Raw genomic sequence first — 19,380 nt, 5'->3', positions numbered from 1 at the left:
CTTCAAGTAAAGTTTGACTTAACTTTAAAAACATACAAAGAACACAAACAGGGCAGGTGTGCTGCAGATAGCCAGCTAGCACTAAGATAGCCGAGTTTCACACAAACAAAACCAAACTTAATAGAATGAAAACGTTCAGATCATTTCATCCTAACTGTTAATATGCCCAAACCTAACCTCATGAACTGTGGTAAGTAATGTTGTTCCAAAAGACGATGAAGTTTGAAGAAGGTATCTACAGTGAACAAAGGGTTAGCTCCGGAGCTGTAGCTGGGCAGCCCGTCCTGTCCGCTAACCACACGGGTTAATACAAAGACCGCGTCTTTGCAGGTGTTTCTCTCGAACACCGTTTGCTTCTGCAGGGCTCGAACAGAAAGTCAAGCAATGCTTGGACCTTAATTACCCCCGTTCATGAATGAAAATACCGGATACACAGACAGTATTTCATTCGTACTTATCTTTGCATATGATCGATGATCGTATGACATCCTTGGATCCAGTTGAAGAGTTTATGTCTGTTTGCCAGCAAAGAGACATCAGCGTGCTTGTCTCCCCTATCCGGTCCCTTTCGAAGGCCGTGTGGAAGAGGGCGGGTGTAACAACAGCTGTGCTTTTATTTGGGCAGTGGCGTCACAGGAAGTCCGCAGTTATCCCGTTTCCTGGCTGTGCCGGAAGAAGTTTAATGCACTTTATTTTGAAAAGTTCCAGAAGAATTTGTACCGGAGTTTAATGTTGAAATCCATGGCTGTGGGTCCCAACAGTTATGATAGTGATCCCAACCAGGATTCATCAGATAAATGCCCATCTGATTGTTTGGTTATTATTAATTTTATACCGACATAGTTGGATTTGACTCTTCCTGTCAGTGTGTTTTTATCCTAGTTCCAAGAGAGACTGGGAGTCGCTATCCATCCTTTTTTCCTCCAACCATCCATTCATCCGTTTGTCTGTCTTTCTGTCTGTCCGTCAATCAATTCATCCATCCATTGATGAAGTCTTCCTGTCCCTCTGCTTTGGTCTGTCCAGTGGTGTTGGTAGAAACTGGCCTTGGGCTTCAGGTGGGAGCAGCATCCTGGCAGAATATGGCACCCTGCATCTGGAGTTCATGCACCTCAGCAAACTCTCAGGAAATCCAGAGTTTGCTCAAAAGGTAACAGACATTAAATAGAAACAAAAGGATCAAAGGTCAAAACAACCATTTTACTGAAGTTTAATTTTTGTGTCTATATCTTTAGGTAATGAACATTAGGAAAGTACTGAATCGTTTGGACAAACCTCAGGGACTTTACCCAAACTACCTGAACCCAAACAGCGGCCAGTGGGGCCAACGTAAGTATTCTACACTCGTCTGTTGCTTGGATAAATGTAGGACAAAGTTACCAGTCAGACGTTTTCATGCACTCATCAAAGTCTAGAATCACATAATATTTTTCGGCTTTGAAAGATTTATTTAAACATTTCTTTTTCACAGTAAACTGATACGATGTACAACTGCATTAGATTTTATGGTACCACTTTACAATAAGGCTCCCCTAATAGATCGCTAATAAATAGTTTACAGATATGTTAGTAATTCATCCGTAAACACATCACAAATCATTAATAAGTGTTTATTATGCATTAATTAGGGGGGAGAGAAAGAGACAAAACTGACCGCTTTCTTGCCAAATAGTGAGTCAAATCTGTTCACCTGTATATTTAATGTAGAGTTGCTATTTTAAACATTTGAGACTAAGTTATCACCTTGTAAACACAATTTATAAATATATTTTGTAGCATTTAATAAATTCTTCTTAATCACTGCATTGTAAACACTTATTAATGAGTTGTAACGTGTTTACAGATGAATTAATAACATATCTGTAAACTATTTATCAGCAATCTATAAGGGGAGGCTTATTGTAAAGTGGTACGATTTTATTTAATGAAGTCGTCTTGCAATCCAAAGGTTGTGGGTACGATTGCAGCTTCCTCCTGCCACATGTTAATGTGCCTCTGGGCAAGTTGCCTACCGATCTGCAGATCTGTGTATGAAAGTGTGAGCGTTTGTGAGTGATTGGGTGAATGTGGCTCTTATGTAAACTGCTTTGAGTGGTTGGTATGACTGGGAACTATATAAGCTCAGTCCATTTACCATTCACTCTGTGGAGCATGAAGTTGTTAAAGGAGCTTAGCAAACTGGGCCAGTAGGCCATGTGCATCAGTAATGCAACAATCAATTCTGCCAAAAATGGTGCTCAGAAATCTTGCTAGAAGAACACCAGAACCTCAATGATGGCTGCAGAGAGCATGTGGTCACACTGCTAAGACCAATTCAAAATTCAAACACAACTTATTTAAATTCATTGCAGTTGGATGTAGTATTTACCAGTTGACCCCCAGAAAATAAGAGTGAATATAAGCTCTCTGGGACTTCATATAGAACATGAATTTACAGATATTAATGTTAATACATATATCTCTAAAGCCTTGTTGTCCTAGTCACACATTTTAAAGCACATATTTAAACTCAGAACAAAACAATGTGCACAAACTCAAGCCTGAAGCTTTCCCCTACAAAATGAAGGTGAAACTGAACTCTGATCAGGGTGTAATTAACATACGAAGCACTGGCTCAGTTCATTAGGGCACTCATTATGTGGACTTGCATTAGACATCAGAATTTATCACAAATTTCACCAGGGTTTGAACACTAATTCATGCAAATTGCGGCTTCTCTGCATCAGTGTGGAGCACATTATATCCATCTTTCAAAGAACATTTTTTTTTACCTGTAATTGTTGCAGTTCCTTTACATTCGTTCTCCTGCTGTAATTATGAAACTGTCTGTGGATCAGACTGAAAACGTCAATGCTGTTAATTATCGTTTCATTTGTCTGTGAGAGCGTTTCTCCTGCTGCTGTACATAAATAATGCACAATCTTTATGGTCTTGAATGCAATGCTTCATAAAACCAGGATCTAAAACTATAAGCACTTTATAGCACATAAGTTTGCTTTTTTTTGTAGCTAACTGAAATTAGTAGAAGAAGATATATTCCCATAAAACTTCAAGTTTCTTCCTCTGTCATTACAGTTTATCTTTTTTTCTGAATGTCAAAATTAAATAACATAGTTAATAAAGAGGTTTTAGGCTCACTGATGCCAAGACTTGGACATTAAAGAGATTCATAAATAAAAAATGATTGTAGAAAATCATCCCTACATGTTTATTAATGTTTACCAACATCAGCAGCAGTTTTGGGATATAATGTCATACTTGCTCTTCCTCGTTGTCTCTGTTTATTAAAAATGTCTCATCACAACTACCCGTTGAACCTTGTTGGATAACTTTCCATTATCCTTGCCCACTCTTTGCCCGTGTCATTGTCAAGCATGTTCACTCGGCCCAGCGTGTTCACATGTCCGCTGAGATGCTTTCATGTTTCTGATAGGGTGTAATTTTAAACCCATTAGCTGGCTCTTAAAGCCGCGGAGCTAAACAGGTAATGATGATAATGATGGAGGGGTCAGACGTAAGGACAAGAGAATGGAAGGGTATATAGAACAAAGAATAACAGATCTAAGATGGAGGCTGGCTTCCTCCTATTTTTACTTTTTCACACTTAAATGTTTCAGATCATCAAAGAGGCTTGTGTGTCAGACAAAGATAACCTGACAAAATAAAAAAACGTAATTTATTATGGGAAACGTTGATCCAAACCAACCTGGCCGTGTGAAAAAGTAAGTTTCCTCTAAGACTAAAAATTGTTTTTTTCCCCTTGGTGGCAACGACTGCCATCAAGTTTTTATGTCACCTGGTGGTTGCTGTTACTTTGTGGAAGTAACATCCTTTGCAAAATTGTTTTTATTCAGTCACATTTGAAGGTTGTTGAGCATTAACAGCTTATTTAAGGTCATACCACAGCATCTTAATCATATTTAAGTCCGGACTTTGACTAGAGTACTCTTAAACCTTTATTGTGTTGCTTCATTACCCAAGTGTGCTTAAGCTTGAGGTTAAAAACTGATGGTGGGGCTTTTTTCTCCAAGGTTTTTCGGTTGAGAGCAGAAATCATGGTTACTTCAATTATGGCAAGTTGTCCAGGTCCTGAAGCAACCAAGCAACCCAGACAATCATACTTCCATCGCCATGTTAGGTTAGATTGTTAGTTATATGCAAACAAAGGAGGTGACTAGTCTTTCCACAAAGGACCAGCCTGATCTGGACATGATTTCTTTCCCCTTAATGAATAAAATCTTTGAAAACGGCTTTTGGTTTATCTTCGTGACATTTGTATTGGGGAAAATACTTTTCCACAGTGTGTATTAGAAACCCTGGTTTACAATATGAAGAAACCTTACTGTTCGTATAAACCGGTTTAACTTTAAATTCAATTCTTTTTGTTTTTAACTTTTATTGCTCTCTGTAAAAATAAATAAATAACCTTGCTTTTCACAGGAAGAATGTGACATTAGAGATCCTTTTGCCTAGTTTTATTATTAGCTCCGATTTCGGGTTTTGTTTAGTTTTTTTTTGTCCCTTAAAGCGAATTTTTGTGGGCCTAAACATATCTAAAAAAAAAACTCATCAAACTTTACCCAAAATGATCGTCCAACTAAAATGTTTATTTTACTGTAATTGAAAATGGGCGTGGCCCAGCCTCAACGTTTGATTTCTCGGCATAAAAGACAAAACTGTAATAACTTCAACACACACAGGTTTCTTAGATTATTGACCGTCTTTGACAGTTTCTAAAAGTTTCAAACTTTGTCTAATAAGAAAATAATTTTGCATGATATTTTTAAAGCACAAAAAGAATTCTTCATTAATCCTTCGCCACTAAACAGGAAGTGACCACAGCTTCTATCAGGAAGGTCAACGTTCCTCCAAGTTCCTCCAACTAGTGGCGATGTGCAGGATCCAGCGGCAGGCTCGCAGATGGAGTGGAGGCGACGATGCATGTGTCCCACGGTGGCTACACAGCCTGAGCAGCGCTGAGCTACGAGGGCCGCCCAATGCAGTTTTCATTTTGTTTTTATATCCACTGATCTGCTTTCAGCGTTTATTGAAGCTCTGTCAGGTATTGTTTTACTGCGCAGCATTTTATTGAAGGTCTGCGACTGTCTCAGATGGATAAATATGGATCTGTTCCTCCAGACTGCTCTGAGTCACTCAGTGAAACAACCATTTAAACACATGGACAGTTATAATTGTCCATATTTATGTGACACTGTTAAAAAGAGCTAACAGTGTTTTCAGACATGTATTTTATTAGATGACACATAAAAGTAGAATTGCTGTTTAGAGAAAATAAAGAGGAATATAAGCAAAAAAAAGCCTTATGTTTGGTTGTTTATCCAGGCTTAAAGTATATGATAGTGGTTGGGATGCTTTTGTTGAATAAATTATAAACCATGAATCTTGGCAGCAGGGATGCTGTCTCAAACAGTGGATTTTAAATATAGCCTTCCAGAAACATATTATTCATATAAGAGCGATTCTTCTATCCGACCTTTAGGTTTGAGTTTTCTCCAGACAGCTGTGACCTTAACTTGTGAGGATAAAAATGTTGATTCTCAGAAAATATTTCAAACACATTTAACATAAACGTATTATTAGAGCGTTTGGTTTGTCGCTGATGCTTTATTTGGAAGGTTTTACCCTTCAATGGCCTGGTGGTCTTCTTTAACATTAAAGACGTAGAAGAGCAGGTAGATTAATTTGCTGGGAACCAAACCCTCCTCATCACCATCCTCCTTTCTCATCGCTTCAGGATGATCACAGTTGACATTTAATCTCTGCTCTTCACAAACACGGCTGGACTGCGTTAATGACACATGCATATGGATGAGCCTCCGCCGACTATCAGCAGGACAAAAACTAAAATACAGCTCGGCCGGCCTGCCAGGGCTCACACGATAACGACCTACAGAAAAATAATGTCACAGTGTTTGTACAGCAGCCCAGCGGAGTCTCCGGAGCCGTGCGGTTGTGATTTATGAACCTCTGCTGATCTTCGTTGCAGATCACGTGTCTGTGGGTGGCCTCGGTGACAGCTTCTACGAGTATTTGCTCAAGGCCTGGCTTATGTCCGACAAGACTGACGAGGAAGGAAAGAATATGTACTATGATGCCCTCCAGGTGAGGCACACATGCTGGGAGGGTCTTTATTGGATTAACTGCTCAAGTAGAGGTTGGTCAGAAACACTTAATATGTCTTTATCCAAAACTTTAGTTCAACTTTATGAAGTCAAAATGAATACAAGGTTGTCTCAACATGCTGAACATTGTTTAATTATGGACACATAATAACTCTGTAATCAGGACAGTGGATGGACTCTCAATGTGGACAGGGAAGAGTTTTCCGAACACCTTTGAATAACCCAGGACAGATGTTAGTGTGGTTTTTATCCCCAATATGTACTCAAACCAAATGAAACTTTTAAACTGGGGGTATTACATAAACTGCACAGTGGGTGGAAGCCTAATTTCCGCTTGTTCTCACTAAGTGGACGACGGCGGTGTTTGTTTACAGCTGGTGAAGTGTTGCTGTTTATTCCATAGGGTTTAAATCCCTCATGCACCTTCTGAGTCATAATAACTGATGCTGGATAATGACGGACAACAACAGCAAGGTCAGCTGTGGCTAATAAAAAGCAGTCATGCTGTGGTATTTATTTCCAGACAGGGTCTGAGCACACACCGAAGCATATATACGTAAAATAAAAAAGACAAAGATGGGAAACAGATGAATCTGCATGGAGAAAAACCCTCCTAAACCCAGAGGAAGAACAACACGCATGCAGACAGCTTTCCTCCGTTGTAACAAATCATCAAGTGAAGTTGTGGTGACAGGTGATGGGTCTCAGCTGGAGAAGGCTGCTGGTTGTCCTTCTGTCTCAGTGTGGTGCGCTTAACAACCAAAATATTAGATGACGGCTAAAATACGGAGTTAAACATGCTGCGTATCTTCTCCCACAATCCCTCTTGATCTGGCAGGCTTATAGAAATATTTGTCAAAAAGAGGCCAGAGGGGATAAAAGCAGGAGGAGTTCGAATCAAAGTCACAAGACTGTAAAATAAGTTCTGTTTGGGCTGTAGAAAAGGGTCGGTTGACCCAAAAAATGTACATATATGACGTAAACACCAAAGGTGTCCTGCTTTTGCTCAGATCTGGACCCTGAGCTTCTAGCAGCCAAAGCATGATGCTCACCATCCTGCCTTTCAGGCGATAGAGACCAATCTGATGAGGAAGTCGAGCAGCGGGCTGACCTACATAGCAGAGTGGAAGGGGGGGCTGCTGGAGCACAAGATGGGCCACCTGACGTGTTTCGCCGGCGGCATGATCGCTCTGGGCGCCGATGGGGCCCCCGATGACAAAACAGGCCACCAGATGGAGGAGGCAGCGGAGATCGCTCGCACCTGCCACGAGTCTTACGCCAGGACAGGTAACTCTGTAATAACCTGAAAATGAACAGAAAATGTCTGTTTGAAGGTAGCTTAGTCTTTTAGTCTTAGTAAGAGTTTTATTGAAGATCTAAATATGTTTCTGCATGATTTTGATGATGCCCACTTGGTAATAAAAATAATAATACAATTTATTTTGAGTAAGAGGCACTGGATGTAATCTGGATGATATCTTTTTGAAAGGCCACACATCAGTGAAAACCTTAACCCCCAAATTAAAGACAAAAGGTCCAAAAGCAATAATTGTTGACTTTTTGGTTTTCTGTATTATTTATTTACATATTGATTTAAGGGTAATAAACATGACTCATTAACTCATGATGATAAAAAGGCAACATTTCCACTTTTTTATTTGGTTTATTTTAAAAACCTTTAGATTTTCTGCTATTTTTGACAACCAGTGTGTTGCTTCAGGCTTGAAACCTAAAAGCAAACAATTTATATTAGTTCAAAGTAAATTAATGCCAATCTAATCACTATTTATTAATATAATTATCATAACTGTCTCAGTAGCATTAATATTCTATTTTATTTGCCATATTAGCTCATAATTAATTAATTACATTATTGCTACCTTATTTATTACTGTGATTTTATTTATTTATTTTTTATTAAATGAAGGAAATGATTATCATGATGGTATTACATTTCTTATATGTTTTTCATATATTTTCCATTATTTAGAGCTCTTCTATAGTCTTTTGCAAGTCACCATGTTTCACTGCAGTTCTGGAGAATTATGACCATGAGCAAAATGAATATAGGAGTTTTCTAATGGTTTTGTTCACCACACCCACATACATGGTTTAAACTGGATGATAAATGATAGATCATCTCTCTAACTATCATATAAATCCATACTTTCAGAACACCTGCTCTCAGGTAATATTAGACGTGCACATAATGGAAATAAAATATGTGATCTGTGTCTTCAACTCAGCTGTATTCTTTCCCCGTGTCTGAAGCTTTGAAGCTGGGTCCGGAGGCGTTCCGTTTCGACGGCGGAGTCGAGGCCATTGCAACCCGACAGAATGAGAAATATTTTATCCTCCGCCCGGAGGTCATCGAGACCTACATGTACATGTGGAGATTCACCCACGACCCCAAATACAGGGATTGGGGCTGGGAGGCTGTCCAGGTAAAATAGTCTCCTACTGAAAGCAAAATATATTCTTGCTTATTTAAATTAAGATGGTCTGGTCAACTTGTTGTCATTTTAAAGACAGTCCAGACCTAAAAGATCAATCTTTTCTTTAAACTAAAATGAGGAAGAGCTTATTTAGCTCAACACAGCTCCAGGGTTCGGTGATATTTAAAGTGCACAACCAGCTTGATCCATGTCGCCTTCACCCTCTCTCCCTGTTGTTTGTCCTTGTTACCGTCTCATTCAGGCCTTGGAGCAGCACTGCAGAGTAGAAGGAGGCTACAGCGGCGTCAGAGACGTCTACGCCTCGTCTCCAAACCACGACGACGTACAGCAGAGCTTTTACTTGGCTGAGACGCTAAAGTAAGACCAAACTGAACAGCTTCATACACACATCCTTCCTATCTGTCTTCCCGTAGTCATTGAGCCTCACGGAAGGTCCAGGACCCTGTAGGCCTCAGCTGACAGAGATGTCAAGTGTCTCTGGCACTCAAGCTGAAGCTGTCATTCACTCCAGCTCAGCTTCAAAGAGAGGGTTGGGTTTCTGGCAAGGTTATTTCATGCACACGCACACACAGACCTGATATAGAGTTTTGCAAAAAAGTACTAATGACTCTTTAACTCTTTCACATTTTGCCACAACCACAAACCTTAAGGGATTTTATTGGGACTTTATGTGATAGACCGATGCAAAGTGATGCAAAACATACAACAGAAGTAAAATTATGCAGTTTGTTTTGGTTTTTGCCCCCCAGTCTGGATGAAGTGTTGCCACAGACTCTCAACCCGGTTAAAGTCTGGATAAATGCCTTAGATCTGTTCTAGATCTGATTGTATGTGTTTGGTCATTGTCCTGCTGGAAGGTGGAACTCCACCTCAGTCTCAAGTCTTTTACGACCTTAGCAGGTTTTCCTCCTGGATTGTTGTGTATTCAGCTCCATCCCCTATATGGCTTGTGGGAAACTGCAGGTTGGGATTTTGTATGGCTTTCTTCTTGCTGCTCTTCCAGCTTTGGATCTCATCAGCTCCTCCAGAGTTACTATGAGCCTTTGGCTGCTTCTCTGATCAATGTTTGGTCTGCATGATGCTGGTTGTGCACTAATGTTCTCTAACAAATCTCTGAGGCCATCACAGAACAACTGGATTTACACTGAAATTAAAGTACAGAAAGGTGGACTCCGTGTACTAATTAGGTGCCTTTTGAAGGCTTTTAAAGGTTCCACTGGATAATTATGGATGTAGCACAAAAAGTCAGGAATCCCCCTCCACTGCAGCAGCCTGGATGGACTTTCCCTTGCTTAGCGTGGATCCGTGGTAGTAGCCGGCCTTCTGTGGTGCTATCCAAGGCAGGTGAAACTTGCATTAGGGCAGTTTTCCAGGTGGGAATTTTCCAATGCTGCTCCTATGCCAGGGCATGGGAAGAACACGTTTACCAAACCCTGCAAAGCTAAGCTGTCACATTCTGATGGCCTCAAGGTGAGTGATAACATAAAAGAAAGTGTAGAGTGACTTTGGGACACACCGTCTTTATTTATTTTCCATCTTTGGCTGCAGATTTATAAACTCAGATGACAGGTAAGCGTGGAAGCTGAGAGCCTCTGCAGAATTGTTCGTCCTTGCCCAGATGAGATCTTCTGATCAGTTTGCACGCTGCACTCTTATCACATCTCTGTTTACTGACAGCCTCCACGAAGGAAGTGCCAGAAATGAATCTAAAATCTAGAAACTATCTGCAGAAAGGGGCTTCCAGGGCTTTATATGAATAATTTCTCCTCATATATTTTACCTTCGGTAATTACCCTAACCACAGATATGTCAATGAGAAGATGTCTCACTTGGATAAATGTGAAAAAGGCTGCAAATAGTAGAGACAGAAACTGTGAAAAGCACCAAATGTCTCCAGTCTTCTCTGCCAGATACAGCATCGCACTTAGTTCTAATAGTTGTCAGTTATTTTTGGTTAACTGATTATGTCTGCAGGTTTTATCATCTTTGTGTTGATGTTTGAGTGTTTGGCTCTCAAGTGGGAGAATTTTCTCCCTTTGAAAACTGGTTCGGTTTGGTCTTTTGAAACAACCGAGAACATCTTAAAAGGCAGTTTTATTTCAGTTGCATCATCTCATGCAGAAGATTTTTGAAAAGTCCAACCTTTTAATTTGTTTAACGTTTCACTAAAATCTGTAATGCCGCAATAACTGGCATCCCTAACAAGACATATAAAATTAATCTAACTGAAGCATCTTTCCCATGACTTTGTTTCCCTGAGCTTTAATGATGTGACACAGAGGCCCATTTCTCCCAACCCGGCTTCAAAATAGGAAAGACAGGAGAACATACCATTAAAATGCGTTCTTCAGTCATGAAATTGGTATTTCAGAACTATAACATATTAAAATGGAGTCAGTTTGTACGTTGTGATGGAAATTGTTGTAGTAAGCGTTCCAAAGTGTATGACCTTTGGTTTACCTCACTCCCCTGAACATCTTTTAGAGGAGGAAGCTGTAAAAGCCATTATCAGAAGTTTAATGGTTAAGGACATTTGTTACGGTGATGCCTTTGGAAGAGCAGATGTTTGTTCCTAGGTAACCTTCTCACCTCTGAACCCGAGAAGGGTCTGGGGTCGTAAAACACAGACTCTTTGAAGTTGAGATAACACTGTCGTGTTCTGGTATAAATACTGTGTGTAAATGGCGTTCGGGGCTCTGTTTCAACTGACTTGCTCGGTGTCAGAGTCATTCAAACGCTGAATGCCTTTGAATAAAACTTATAAAGACAAAGTCTGGATTTTCTCTTGTTATGAGTCAACTTCTACCCACTTTGATAAGAAAATTCCACAACAAATATAAATATATGTACAGTAGTAGCTAGTGACATCAGCCTATAAGCTAAAGAGACGCCCGTGGTTGTCCCGCTTGTTGCAGACGTACCAACTTGGGACGTTTTCTATAAAATTAGTTGTTTTTGGGTCTTTCAGCAGGATAATAATCTGAAACATGGTGATAATTATCTTCTTCTGTAGTCTTCTCAGTTCCTCTAATTGTAATATCTCAAATTAAAGGTAAATTTTTACTCATTTTAAGTGCAAGTTTACTACAATAAAATGTGTATTGTGTAATGCATTTTATACTTCATCCGTTCAGCTCCAACATCTCTTTCTTTGAAGAGCTTTCTACTAATTTATGACCCAGTTTTCTGATCAGAGCCGCTCCTAGATCCTCCTCCTTCCTTTCTATTCACCTTCAGTCGTGTTTTTTTAGCCATATACTCCAGACAGCTGCTGAAAGGAAGTCAAACACTAAGTCATCGTCTCCACCTCTGATTGAAACGCAAACAGACTCAGAAATACATCAGATGTTTGTGTTCAGATCAGATTTTAGGAATGACTTATGGCCATTTTCTAGCAATAAATATTTTCTTCTGCGAAAAGAAGGGAATGTCTGAATTGCTTCACTTTGAAGCTTCTCCACCAAAGAAAAGAACTACATGTTTAGTGACTGACCACAAACATGATAATTACCCCATCAGCCAAAAATACATTGTGTATCTTACTAGAGGCTAAAAATATGAATCCATTTTAGCAGCAGACCCATAAATTCCATTTCTGGTAATGTTCCTCTGGGGTCCTGGCATCACGCAGAACCGTTTCCAGTATTCATCTTACCTCCGCTGCCAAGGACACGACCATACTTCACCCTGCTGTCTGCCCTCCATCGCTCACCGCTCTCTGCCAGAAGAAGAAGTAACTTCACCTCGCTGCTTTCCCTTTTCTGCAGCTGCTTTTTCCTGTTTTTCATCTACAAAAACAAAACCTTACAGAAGGCCCAGAATTCATTTATCTTTATCCCCTTTTTAGCTCCTAATGTTGAAATTATTTGTACTTTTAAGCAAGTCTTTGGATTAATTATTCTGTGTAAGGAGCTTTTCATTTGTTCTGACGACGAAGAAAAGCAACATTTCATCACTGGTCTGAGTGAAGAATTAAAACGCCTCCATCTGAGCTCCGCTTCTGCAAACAGAGATTTAAACAGCCTCCAAACATTTGGAACAAACTAGCCTGAACTTATTTCCTGTTTCACAACAGAAGGTTGTATAACAGCGTTAGGGATGTAGTCCACATCAGGAGCACAAAACTGTTTCGGCAAATTAACATGGCAGTGCCCCAAAAATTAGGAGGTGGGTGGGTCTTCAGCTGCCAGGAAGGTCTGAGTATTTCTTCCTCGCTGTTGACGGCGATGTGTGAGCAACAAGTTGGCAAAAATATCTTTTTTAGTTAAAAACACCATCAATAATTACACTGCATCCACCTATTTCATTATGTAACTTATGAAAAACAACAATCATATTTTAATTCTTTAATAAGGTTTTAAAATCATGCAGTCATTACACTCCAGTACCAATTATTTGTTGGTGGGACAGGCAGGAAAATTGAAAGGATTTTATAAAGTTAAAACGTTTTAATAGTCCTTCAACTTTTGCACATTTACAGACAGAAACTTCAGTATACTTTTGCATTTGTTTCTCCTCTGCTTCTTAAACTTCTTTATATGAGGGCACGTTGTTTGTTTTTGAGATCTTTTCGCCTACTTCATGTTGTCAGACAGGTCCTATTTAAATGATTTCCTATGATGTGTCTGTTCTCCTTTACAGCTGCTGGAGTCCGGTCACATCAAATGCTTTCTTCTTCTTTAACAGACGTAGACATCGGAGCGAGCCTTCCTACCTCTCTGTATGAGGCCGTGGTTCTGTTTCTGGCTTGATCCAGACGCCAGAGCCATCTAACTCACTGGCTTTATGAGTTCAAAACAAATAGATGACATTGAAAGCTTTTAATCTTCTTTAAATCACAGGGAGCCACATTTATTACATAAATATTCATTATGGAGAAGAAACCATAGAGCCAGAAATAAAATAAAGATTTATTGGAAATTCATTCTTGAGATGTGCATCATCCAGTGGTTGTAGCTAAAGAATCGTGTGCATAACTTTTTGCTTCACAGATCTCTTTCATTTCTGTGTATTAAAGCCTGGTTTTCTGCATCCTGAAGGTATCTTTACCTGCTCTTCTCTGACGACGACCACCTACCCTTCGAGCACTGGGTCTTCAACACCGAGGCCCACCCTCTGCCGGTCATCAGGAAGGAGATAAAAGACAGACCAAATGAAGTGGAGTAGCAGACACCTCAGAGACGAGTGTGAGAACCTCTGATCCTGTACATCTGAGCCTCCTGCTGAGCCCCAAGTGGTGACAGGTTCCTCCTTGTTTTGTTTTTTTCTTTTTAAGAACCGGATCTGTTTGAGACTGGTTCTGTCTGTCAGTCCTGATTTGTTTTTGTTTTTTAAACTTTTTGCAAACACTGATCGGTTGAGTCTAAAGCAGATCTGGAGCAGCTTATTTAGCAGTGGATGATGTGATGGTTGATGAACACGTCCTGCTTGGATAGTCAGCGGCTCTTCAGAGTGACCATCCAATCAGCTGTGACATTATTTATCAGGATGTTTCCTGTTTGTGTTTTTCTGTGAGGGTGAAACCAGGCGGCTCTGAATAAAAAACATTCGGGCACAAACAACCCTCAGTTCTGACTGACAGGGATGTAGAGACATGATGAGCTGAAAGATTCTCGGTTCCCTTTCCTTTTCGCTGCTTTGTCATCTGATTATGTCCCAGTTCTGTTGGAGAAACACTGGGAGTACCTTTTTCTTTACAGATGAGAACATCTGTTTTCATCTAAGTGTTCCTTCCTCTGCGACCAATCACACCTCCTTCCTACCTGCCAGTAATTTCACCTTCACCCTGTTTACACAGCGTTCTTCTTCTCCTTTTCTGCTGTTTTTCTTCAGTATCTTTCACCAGCTTTTACATTTATTCCTCTGTCTCATGTTTTCACCAGTTTGACTAGGACTGGGATTTTAAAGTGTATAATTCTTCCTAACTTGCGTGTTTTTGCCTTTTTCCTCTAAAGGTTTTTCATGACTCAGACTTGAATAATTTCCTAAACTGGTGGACTAAAATCAGGTTTTGTTGAATTTTGGAGCAGTTTTAATTGTGTCAGGGACCTTTATTTTATTACAGATGTTTCAGCAAACAGCGTTTCTTTTCAAGGATGCACAATATTTCCGTATCGGCCAAGGTTGAACATATCGGTATCGGTAAGTGAAACTGGGCCGATATTAACTGATGTTTATTTTCTTTTTGTTGCCGTTTGTGTTTCTGGAGGAGGGTGGCCATGCAGTATTTGTTTGGTCATGTGACAATGATAGAGATCCAGCACAGGATTATGGGATGTTTAACTGAAGCAGAGGAGAAAGGTCAGCTGTGTGGTCGTCTTCACGCTGTCGAAAGGGTAGGGAAATGGAAAACATATATATAATATCGGTAGAATATATAAAATATTATCAGATGTCCATTTTGGCCCAAAGTTTCATATCGGTGCATCTCTATTGGTTGTTTTTTAGCAGATCAGTAAAAGACCAGAATGTCTGCATGCTGAACTTTTACACTGCTGCTCCAAAGCTCACATCAACCTGTAGGAATTAAATTTATGTAATAATTTTGGACTTTTAAAACAATCCTTTTCCAGGGTAGATGTTATTCAGCTTAGAACATTAATAATCTCTAAAGTAAAGAGTTATTTTCTGTAATCCACACAGAGCAAAATGATGATAGCTGTAGTGAAATCAGTTTTTGTGTGGCCGTCAGCAAGGTTCTGGCATAATTCTGGCTCCATTCTGTAAAGTTCATTTAAATTGGGTTTTAAGCAAAACCTGCAAACCTGATGGAGTAGAGATCAACGTTTCGGGAAAGCTTTTCCAAAAGCTAAATGTTAACCTGCTTCATCTTTTCCCAAATCTGTGTCTGGTCTCATTTTCCTGTTGAAACATATATATATATTTTTAACAAGTTTTAACTGGTAGCTGATTTGAGGAAAACTCAAAAGATTTGGAGATAGTCCTCCTCCTTCAGCATTTTAGGCACCCTGCACACCACTGACAGTGAATGCCCACATAATAATGCTGCCCCCACCGTGCTGGACAGTTGTTTTTGTTAGGCTTGAAGCCCTTGAAGTCAATCTTGGTCTCATCAGACCATAACTCCTTCCTCCAGAGGTTATTCAGCTTCTCCATGTGGGCGGCTGAAGCAAGAGCTTCCTCTGGTGCTCTGCACCCTCTAGGTCCAGTGGACAGCAGTCTTGGTAGTTACTGGGTTGTTCCTGAAAATCGTAACTAATTTCTTTTCATCAGAGGGAGACAGTTTGAGTCAGATGGTTGAAACTGGGACACAGTCTGGTTTCTTCAACAGGAGAATGATCCCAAACACGCATCTGAACTGGTTTTGACACAGAGTCAATCACAGGAAATGTCAAGAAGGTTGCAGATGGCTACAAAAAACGTGTTTCAGCTGCGTCTTGCTGAGGGGCGACCGATCAATCATTAGCAGGTAGTGTATGTATATTTATGAGCCTTTGTGGGTTAAAGGAAAAACGTTAAAAATGTTCTTGCTTTTAAAAATCATTGAAGTTGGGTTGTTTGGAATCATTTCATTCTACAAAAGAAAGATTTAAGTTAATGTTACCTGAACTGTTAGAGAAAACCCTCTCCTCCTCCTCCTCCTCGTTTCCACCACGCAGGCTGCAGGATCTTCTCTCCTCTGTGAGGACATGCAGGAACTCACCTTTGCTCTAAAAGCTCCACCTTGACAGACACAGGAAGCCATACAGACTTATCACAGATTTATCCTCCCCACCACACATTGTGACTGACTGAGTCGCTGCTTCTGTCGTTTCCAATCATCACGTTGAATTTTTACGTTGCAGATTTCTCCCCAAAACCACAGAAACGAAGCCAGATTTCATCCCCATTAGTCTTCAATCGAGTGCCTTCACTGTTCAAAACAGAGGAGTTTGAAAGAGGAGCAGCACACATGAACACAAAGAAGGGATTTTTAGAAAAGACTTGCAGCTTTAAGTATGTTCCCCTCCTTCTGATGAAGATTTAACCAAAACCGGACATGAATAAAACGATTACAAGTGGCAGATTTGAGGGGTTGTTCTTCAACAATTCATTCTCCAGTCAAGTCTGTTTTCATGGACAACAGCGACATCTTGTGGTGGCAGATTAGCACTGCACTTCCTGAAACTAGAGCCAAATGCAGACTGTGAAATTAGCAGCATCATAAGTAAATTACTAATCACAATGTGCAACCCTCGCAGTTCTTTTTTCTCGTCTTGCCAGATGAGGATGTTAGAGGCGGCGGATCACGTTCATCAGCTGAGATTTAAAGCAGACAGCTGATGCCGAGTCATTTAAAAACTGCGTCACTGCCTGGATTATTTTACTCAGAGGTTTGTAAAAGCTCCCCTAGAAACAAATCAATCTGTCCTTTTCAATTTGGCCAAAATACACAAAACAAATAAACAAATCCTGCCAGATTTTACAGGAATACAAGGAATATGAAGGAATGTGTGATAGAGGAGGATTATTGATTTTATTTCCTAAAAAAGAAATAAAAAAAACAGAAAACTTTAAGCGAAAGCATACATGAGATTTCTTTGCTTTAATTTACCGAAACCCTCTGAATTCTTGTTTTGAATAAACAACTAAACAAAATATCAGTTTAATATGTTTTCAGGCAGGAGTCACTCTACAGGGGGAAAGCTTAGGGATCAAATATTTTCATAATCTTACCATCAAATGAGTAGCTTTAATTTTCTCCTACAGGGAAAGGGTTTTTTTATTTAAATTTCATATTGAATTATCTCAAAATAAACTCTTAAAATCTTTTGATTTTGTTAAAAAAAAAAATAATAATTTAGCTTGTCTTTGTTTTCTTGTCGGAGTTGTCAGAGCTGTGATGTTTTCATGTTTTTGAAATTGTTATAATTATTAATGTTCAGCCGATGTGTGAAACTGTAACGGCTGATTGTGCTCATTCATTTCTGGTGGTGATCAGATGACATGCTAGTGCTGGCAGCTGATCTCCAGGGGGCGCTGTGGGTAAATTAGTGACCTGCAGTGGATGCAGCAAGTCAAACAGCTCCTTGATAATCTGCCAAAAAAGGACTGATGTTGCCAATTTTAAAATTTTTCCAAGTGACAGAAAGACGACCGGAGCTGAATGAATGTACCATCAAATGTGAAGTTCTTTTGGTTTATTTAACTTGTTATTTTTTGGCTTAAAAAGCACAAAAAGTTGCAGAGGAACGTTTAATCGAGGGGTAAAAACTGGCGAATGGGACACAACGTGAGGATGTGACGCGAACACAGGAAATCACAAAGCTCTAAAACTTGAATCATTTCGCTTCAGAAACAAATGTTTTGCACATATCTTCTCATTAAAGAAGCTTTTATTGTGTGGATTTTAGTTTTACTAGATTTTGCTGCATAATTGGATGTAATTCAACCCAGAACTAGTTAATCATTTTGGGCTATAAGTGGATGAATAAAAGTTACTTTCATAAAGCAGCATTTTCTTCTTTAACACGCCCCGCTTTCATCTTTTGTTTTATGTTACAGCGTTGACATCAAGAATTTCATTACTCATAATCTTTTACAATAAATTCTCTATTTTGGCATAAAAAACCAAAATAAACTAAACAAAATAAACAGTTTTTTTTTTTTCTATTCCTCAATTGAAATCTATAATTTTATTCCATTTAATGAGATTAAGGATATAAAAAGATTTAAAACTCTGAAATGATCATTTTTAATAGACATTGTGGCATTGAGATACTTTACTTTATAATTCAGAGGTTTTATTTGTAGGAAATATGAGATTAGCTGTTCAGATTACAACGTTTCAACTATTTGCAGGCAATATTTTTGACTCCTTAAAGGGCTGATCTGCAGCAGCATCTCTAATCAGGACTCTTTTTGTCTCCTGCAGCGTTAATCTGGACACAAATGTCGAATGTATTTGAATTCCTCGCATTCAGATTTAAAATATTTCCATAAAAATGGTCGGACTACGTTTGGTGATTTTTCAGATTATTGTGTTGTGTATCGATGCCTTTCTACCAGTGGATATAAAAGGAGAATGTTACTCATTTTAGGCGTTCAGCTTCACAATGACATCGACTCCTATCCCAGCCACTAAATAACCCAAACAGCCGACTTTTAAGAGCTTCAATTGTGTTGAAAACGGCCTCAGAAATGTAGAAAAACTGTAGCTGAGAATCATTCCATTGCACATAATTATTTTACATTTGTATGCAGTGTTTTAATTTTGTGGGGAAATTAGAATTTTGTGTTTAATATAATCATTGTTGATAAAAAATGTAAATATTGCATTGCGGCAGATGAGCCGTATTTATATAAAGATTCTTCTGAGGTTATGGAATAAAATGAAACTATTGAGCAGCAGACTTTTTAATAAACTATATTTGTTACACTTCTATTGTGAATAAAACCTCTTTGATTAAGTGTTGATTCCCTTGGTGTGTTTTTACCTCGCAGAGCTGTGTTAAATGTTTGATTTTTAGCTACATTTTTACACCAAAAGCAACCAAAGTCCAAAGAAACCCTTCAGAGAGCCTGAAGAAATATTGATCAAGATCTTTTGAAATGATTACAGGTAGGTCTGGCAGCTTCAGAGGAAAATATGAAGGATTGCACCATATTTCTACACTGTTTCTATGTTTATTTCATTATATTTTGCTCTTAAGAACATTTTTCACTCAGGGTCAAAGCAAGTTAAATGTTTTTGGCATTTTTTTTATGATCGACTTATAAAACTTAAGTTTCGGTGCTTTTATTACCAAATAGACCAAATATTTGCAACGAAGTCATATTTC

At 39.1% G+C, this 19,380-nt stretch overlaps 1 protein-coding gene across 4 annotated transcripts in view; it reads left to right on the top strand.

The window, feature by feature from the left end:
* man1a1 (mannosidase, alpha, class 1A, member 1) overlaps positions 1-19,009 on the top strand; it is a 173,519-nt gene extending 154,510 nt beyond the window's left edge. For all 4 annotated transcript variants that reach the window (XM_047387708.1, XM_047387706.1, XM_047387705.1 and 1 more), the window contains 7 exons: positions 1,027-1,150; positions 1,236-1,329; positions 6,008-6,123; positions 7,211-7,430; positions 8,415-8,587; positions 8,841-8,956; positions 13,639-19,009. In XM_047387708.1, coding sequence (XP_047243664.1) covers positions 1,027-1,150; positions 1,236-1,329; positions 6,008-6,123; positions 7,211-7,430; positions 8,415-8,587; positions 8,841-8,956; positions 13,639-13,765 — 970 coding nt within the window. In that variant the 3' untranslated portion in view covers positions 13,766-19,009. The remainder of the gene's footprint in view (positions 1-1,026; positions 1,151-1,235; positions 1,330-6,007; positions 6,124-7,210; positions 7,431-8,414; positions 8,588-8,840; positions 8,957-13,638) is intronic.
* The last annotated feature ends 371 nt before the right edge of the window (positions 19,010-19,380 follow it).

The sequence above is a fragment of the Girardinichthys multiradiatus genome, chromosome 15 (assembly GCF_021462225.1).
Source record: "Girardinichthys multiradiatus isolate DD_20200921_A chromosome 15, DD_fGirMul_XY1, whole genome shotgun sequence".
NCBI lineage: Eukaryota > Metazoa > Chordata > Actinopteri > Cyprinodontiformes > Goodeidae > Girardinichthys > Girardinichthys multiradiatus.
This window is presented reverse-complemented; position numbering and strand designations above follow the sequence as displayed.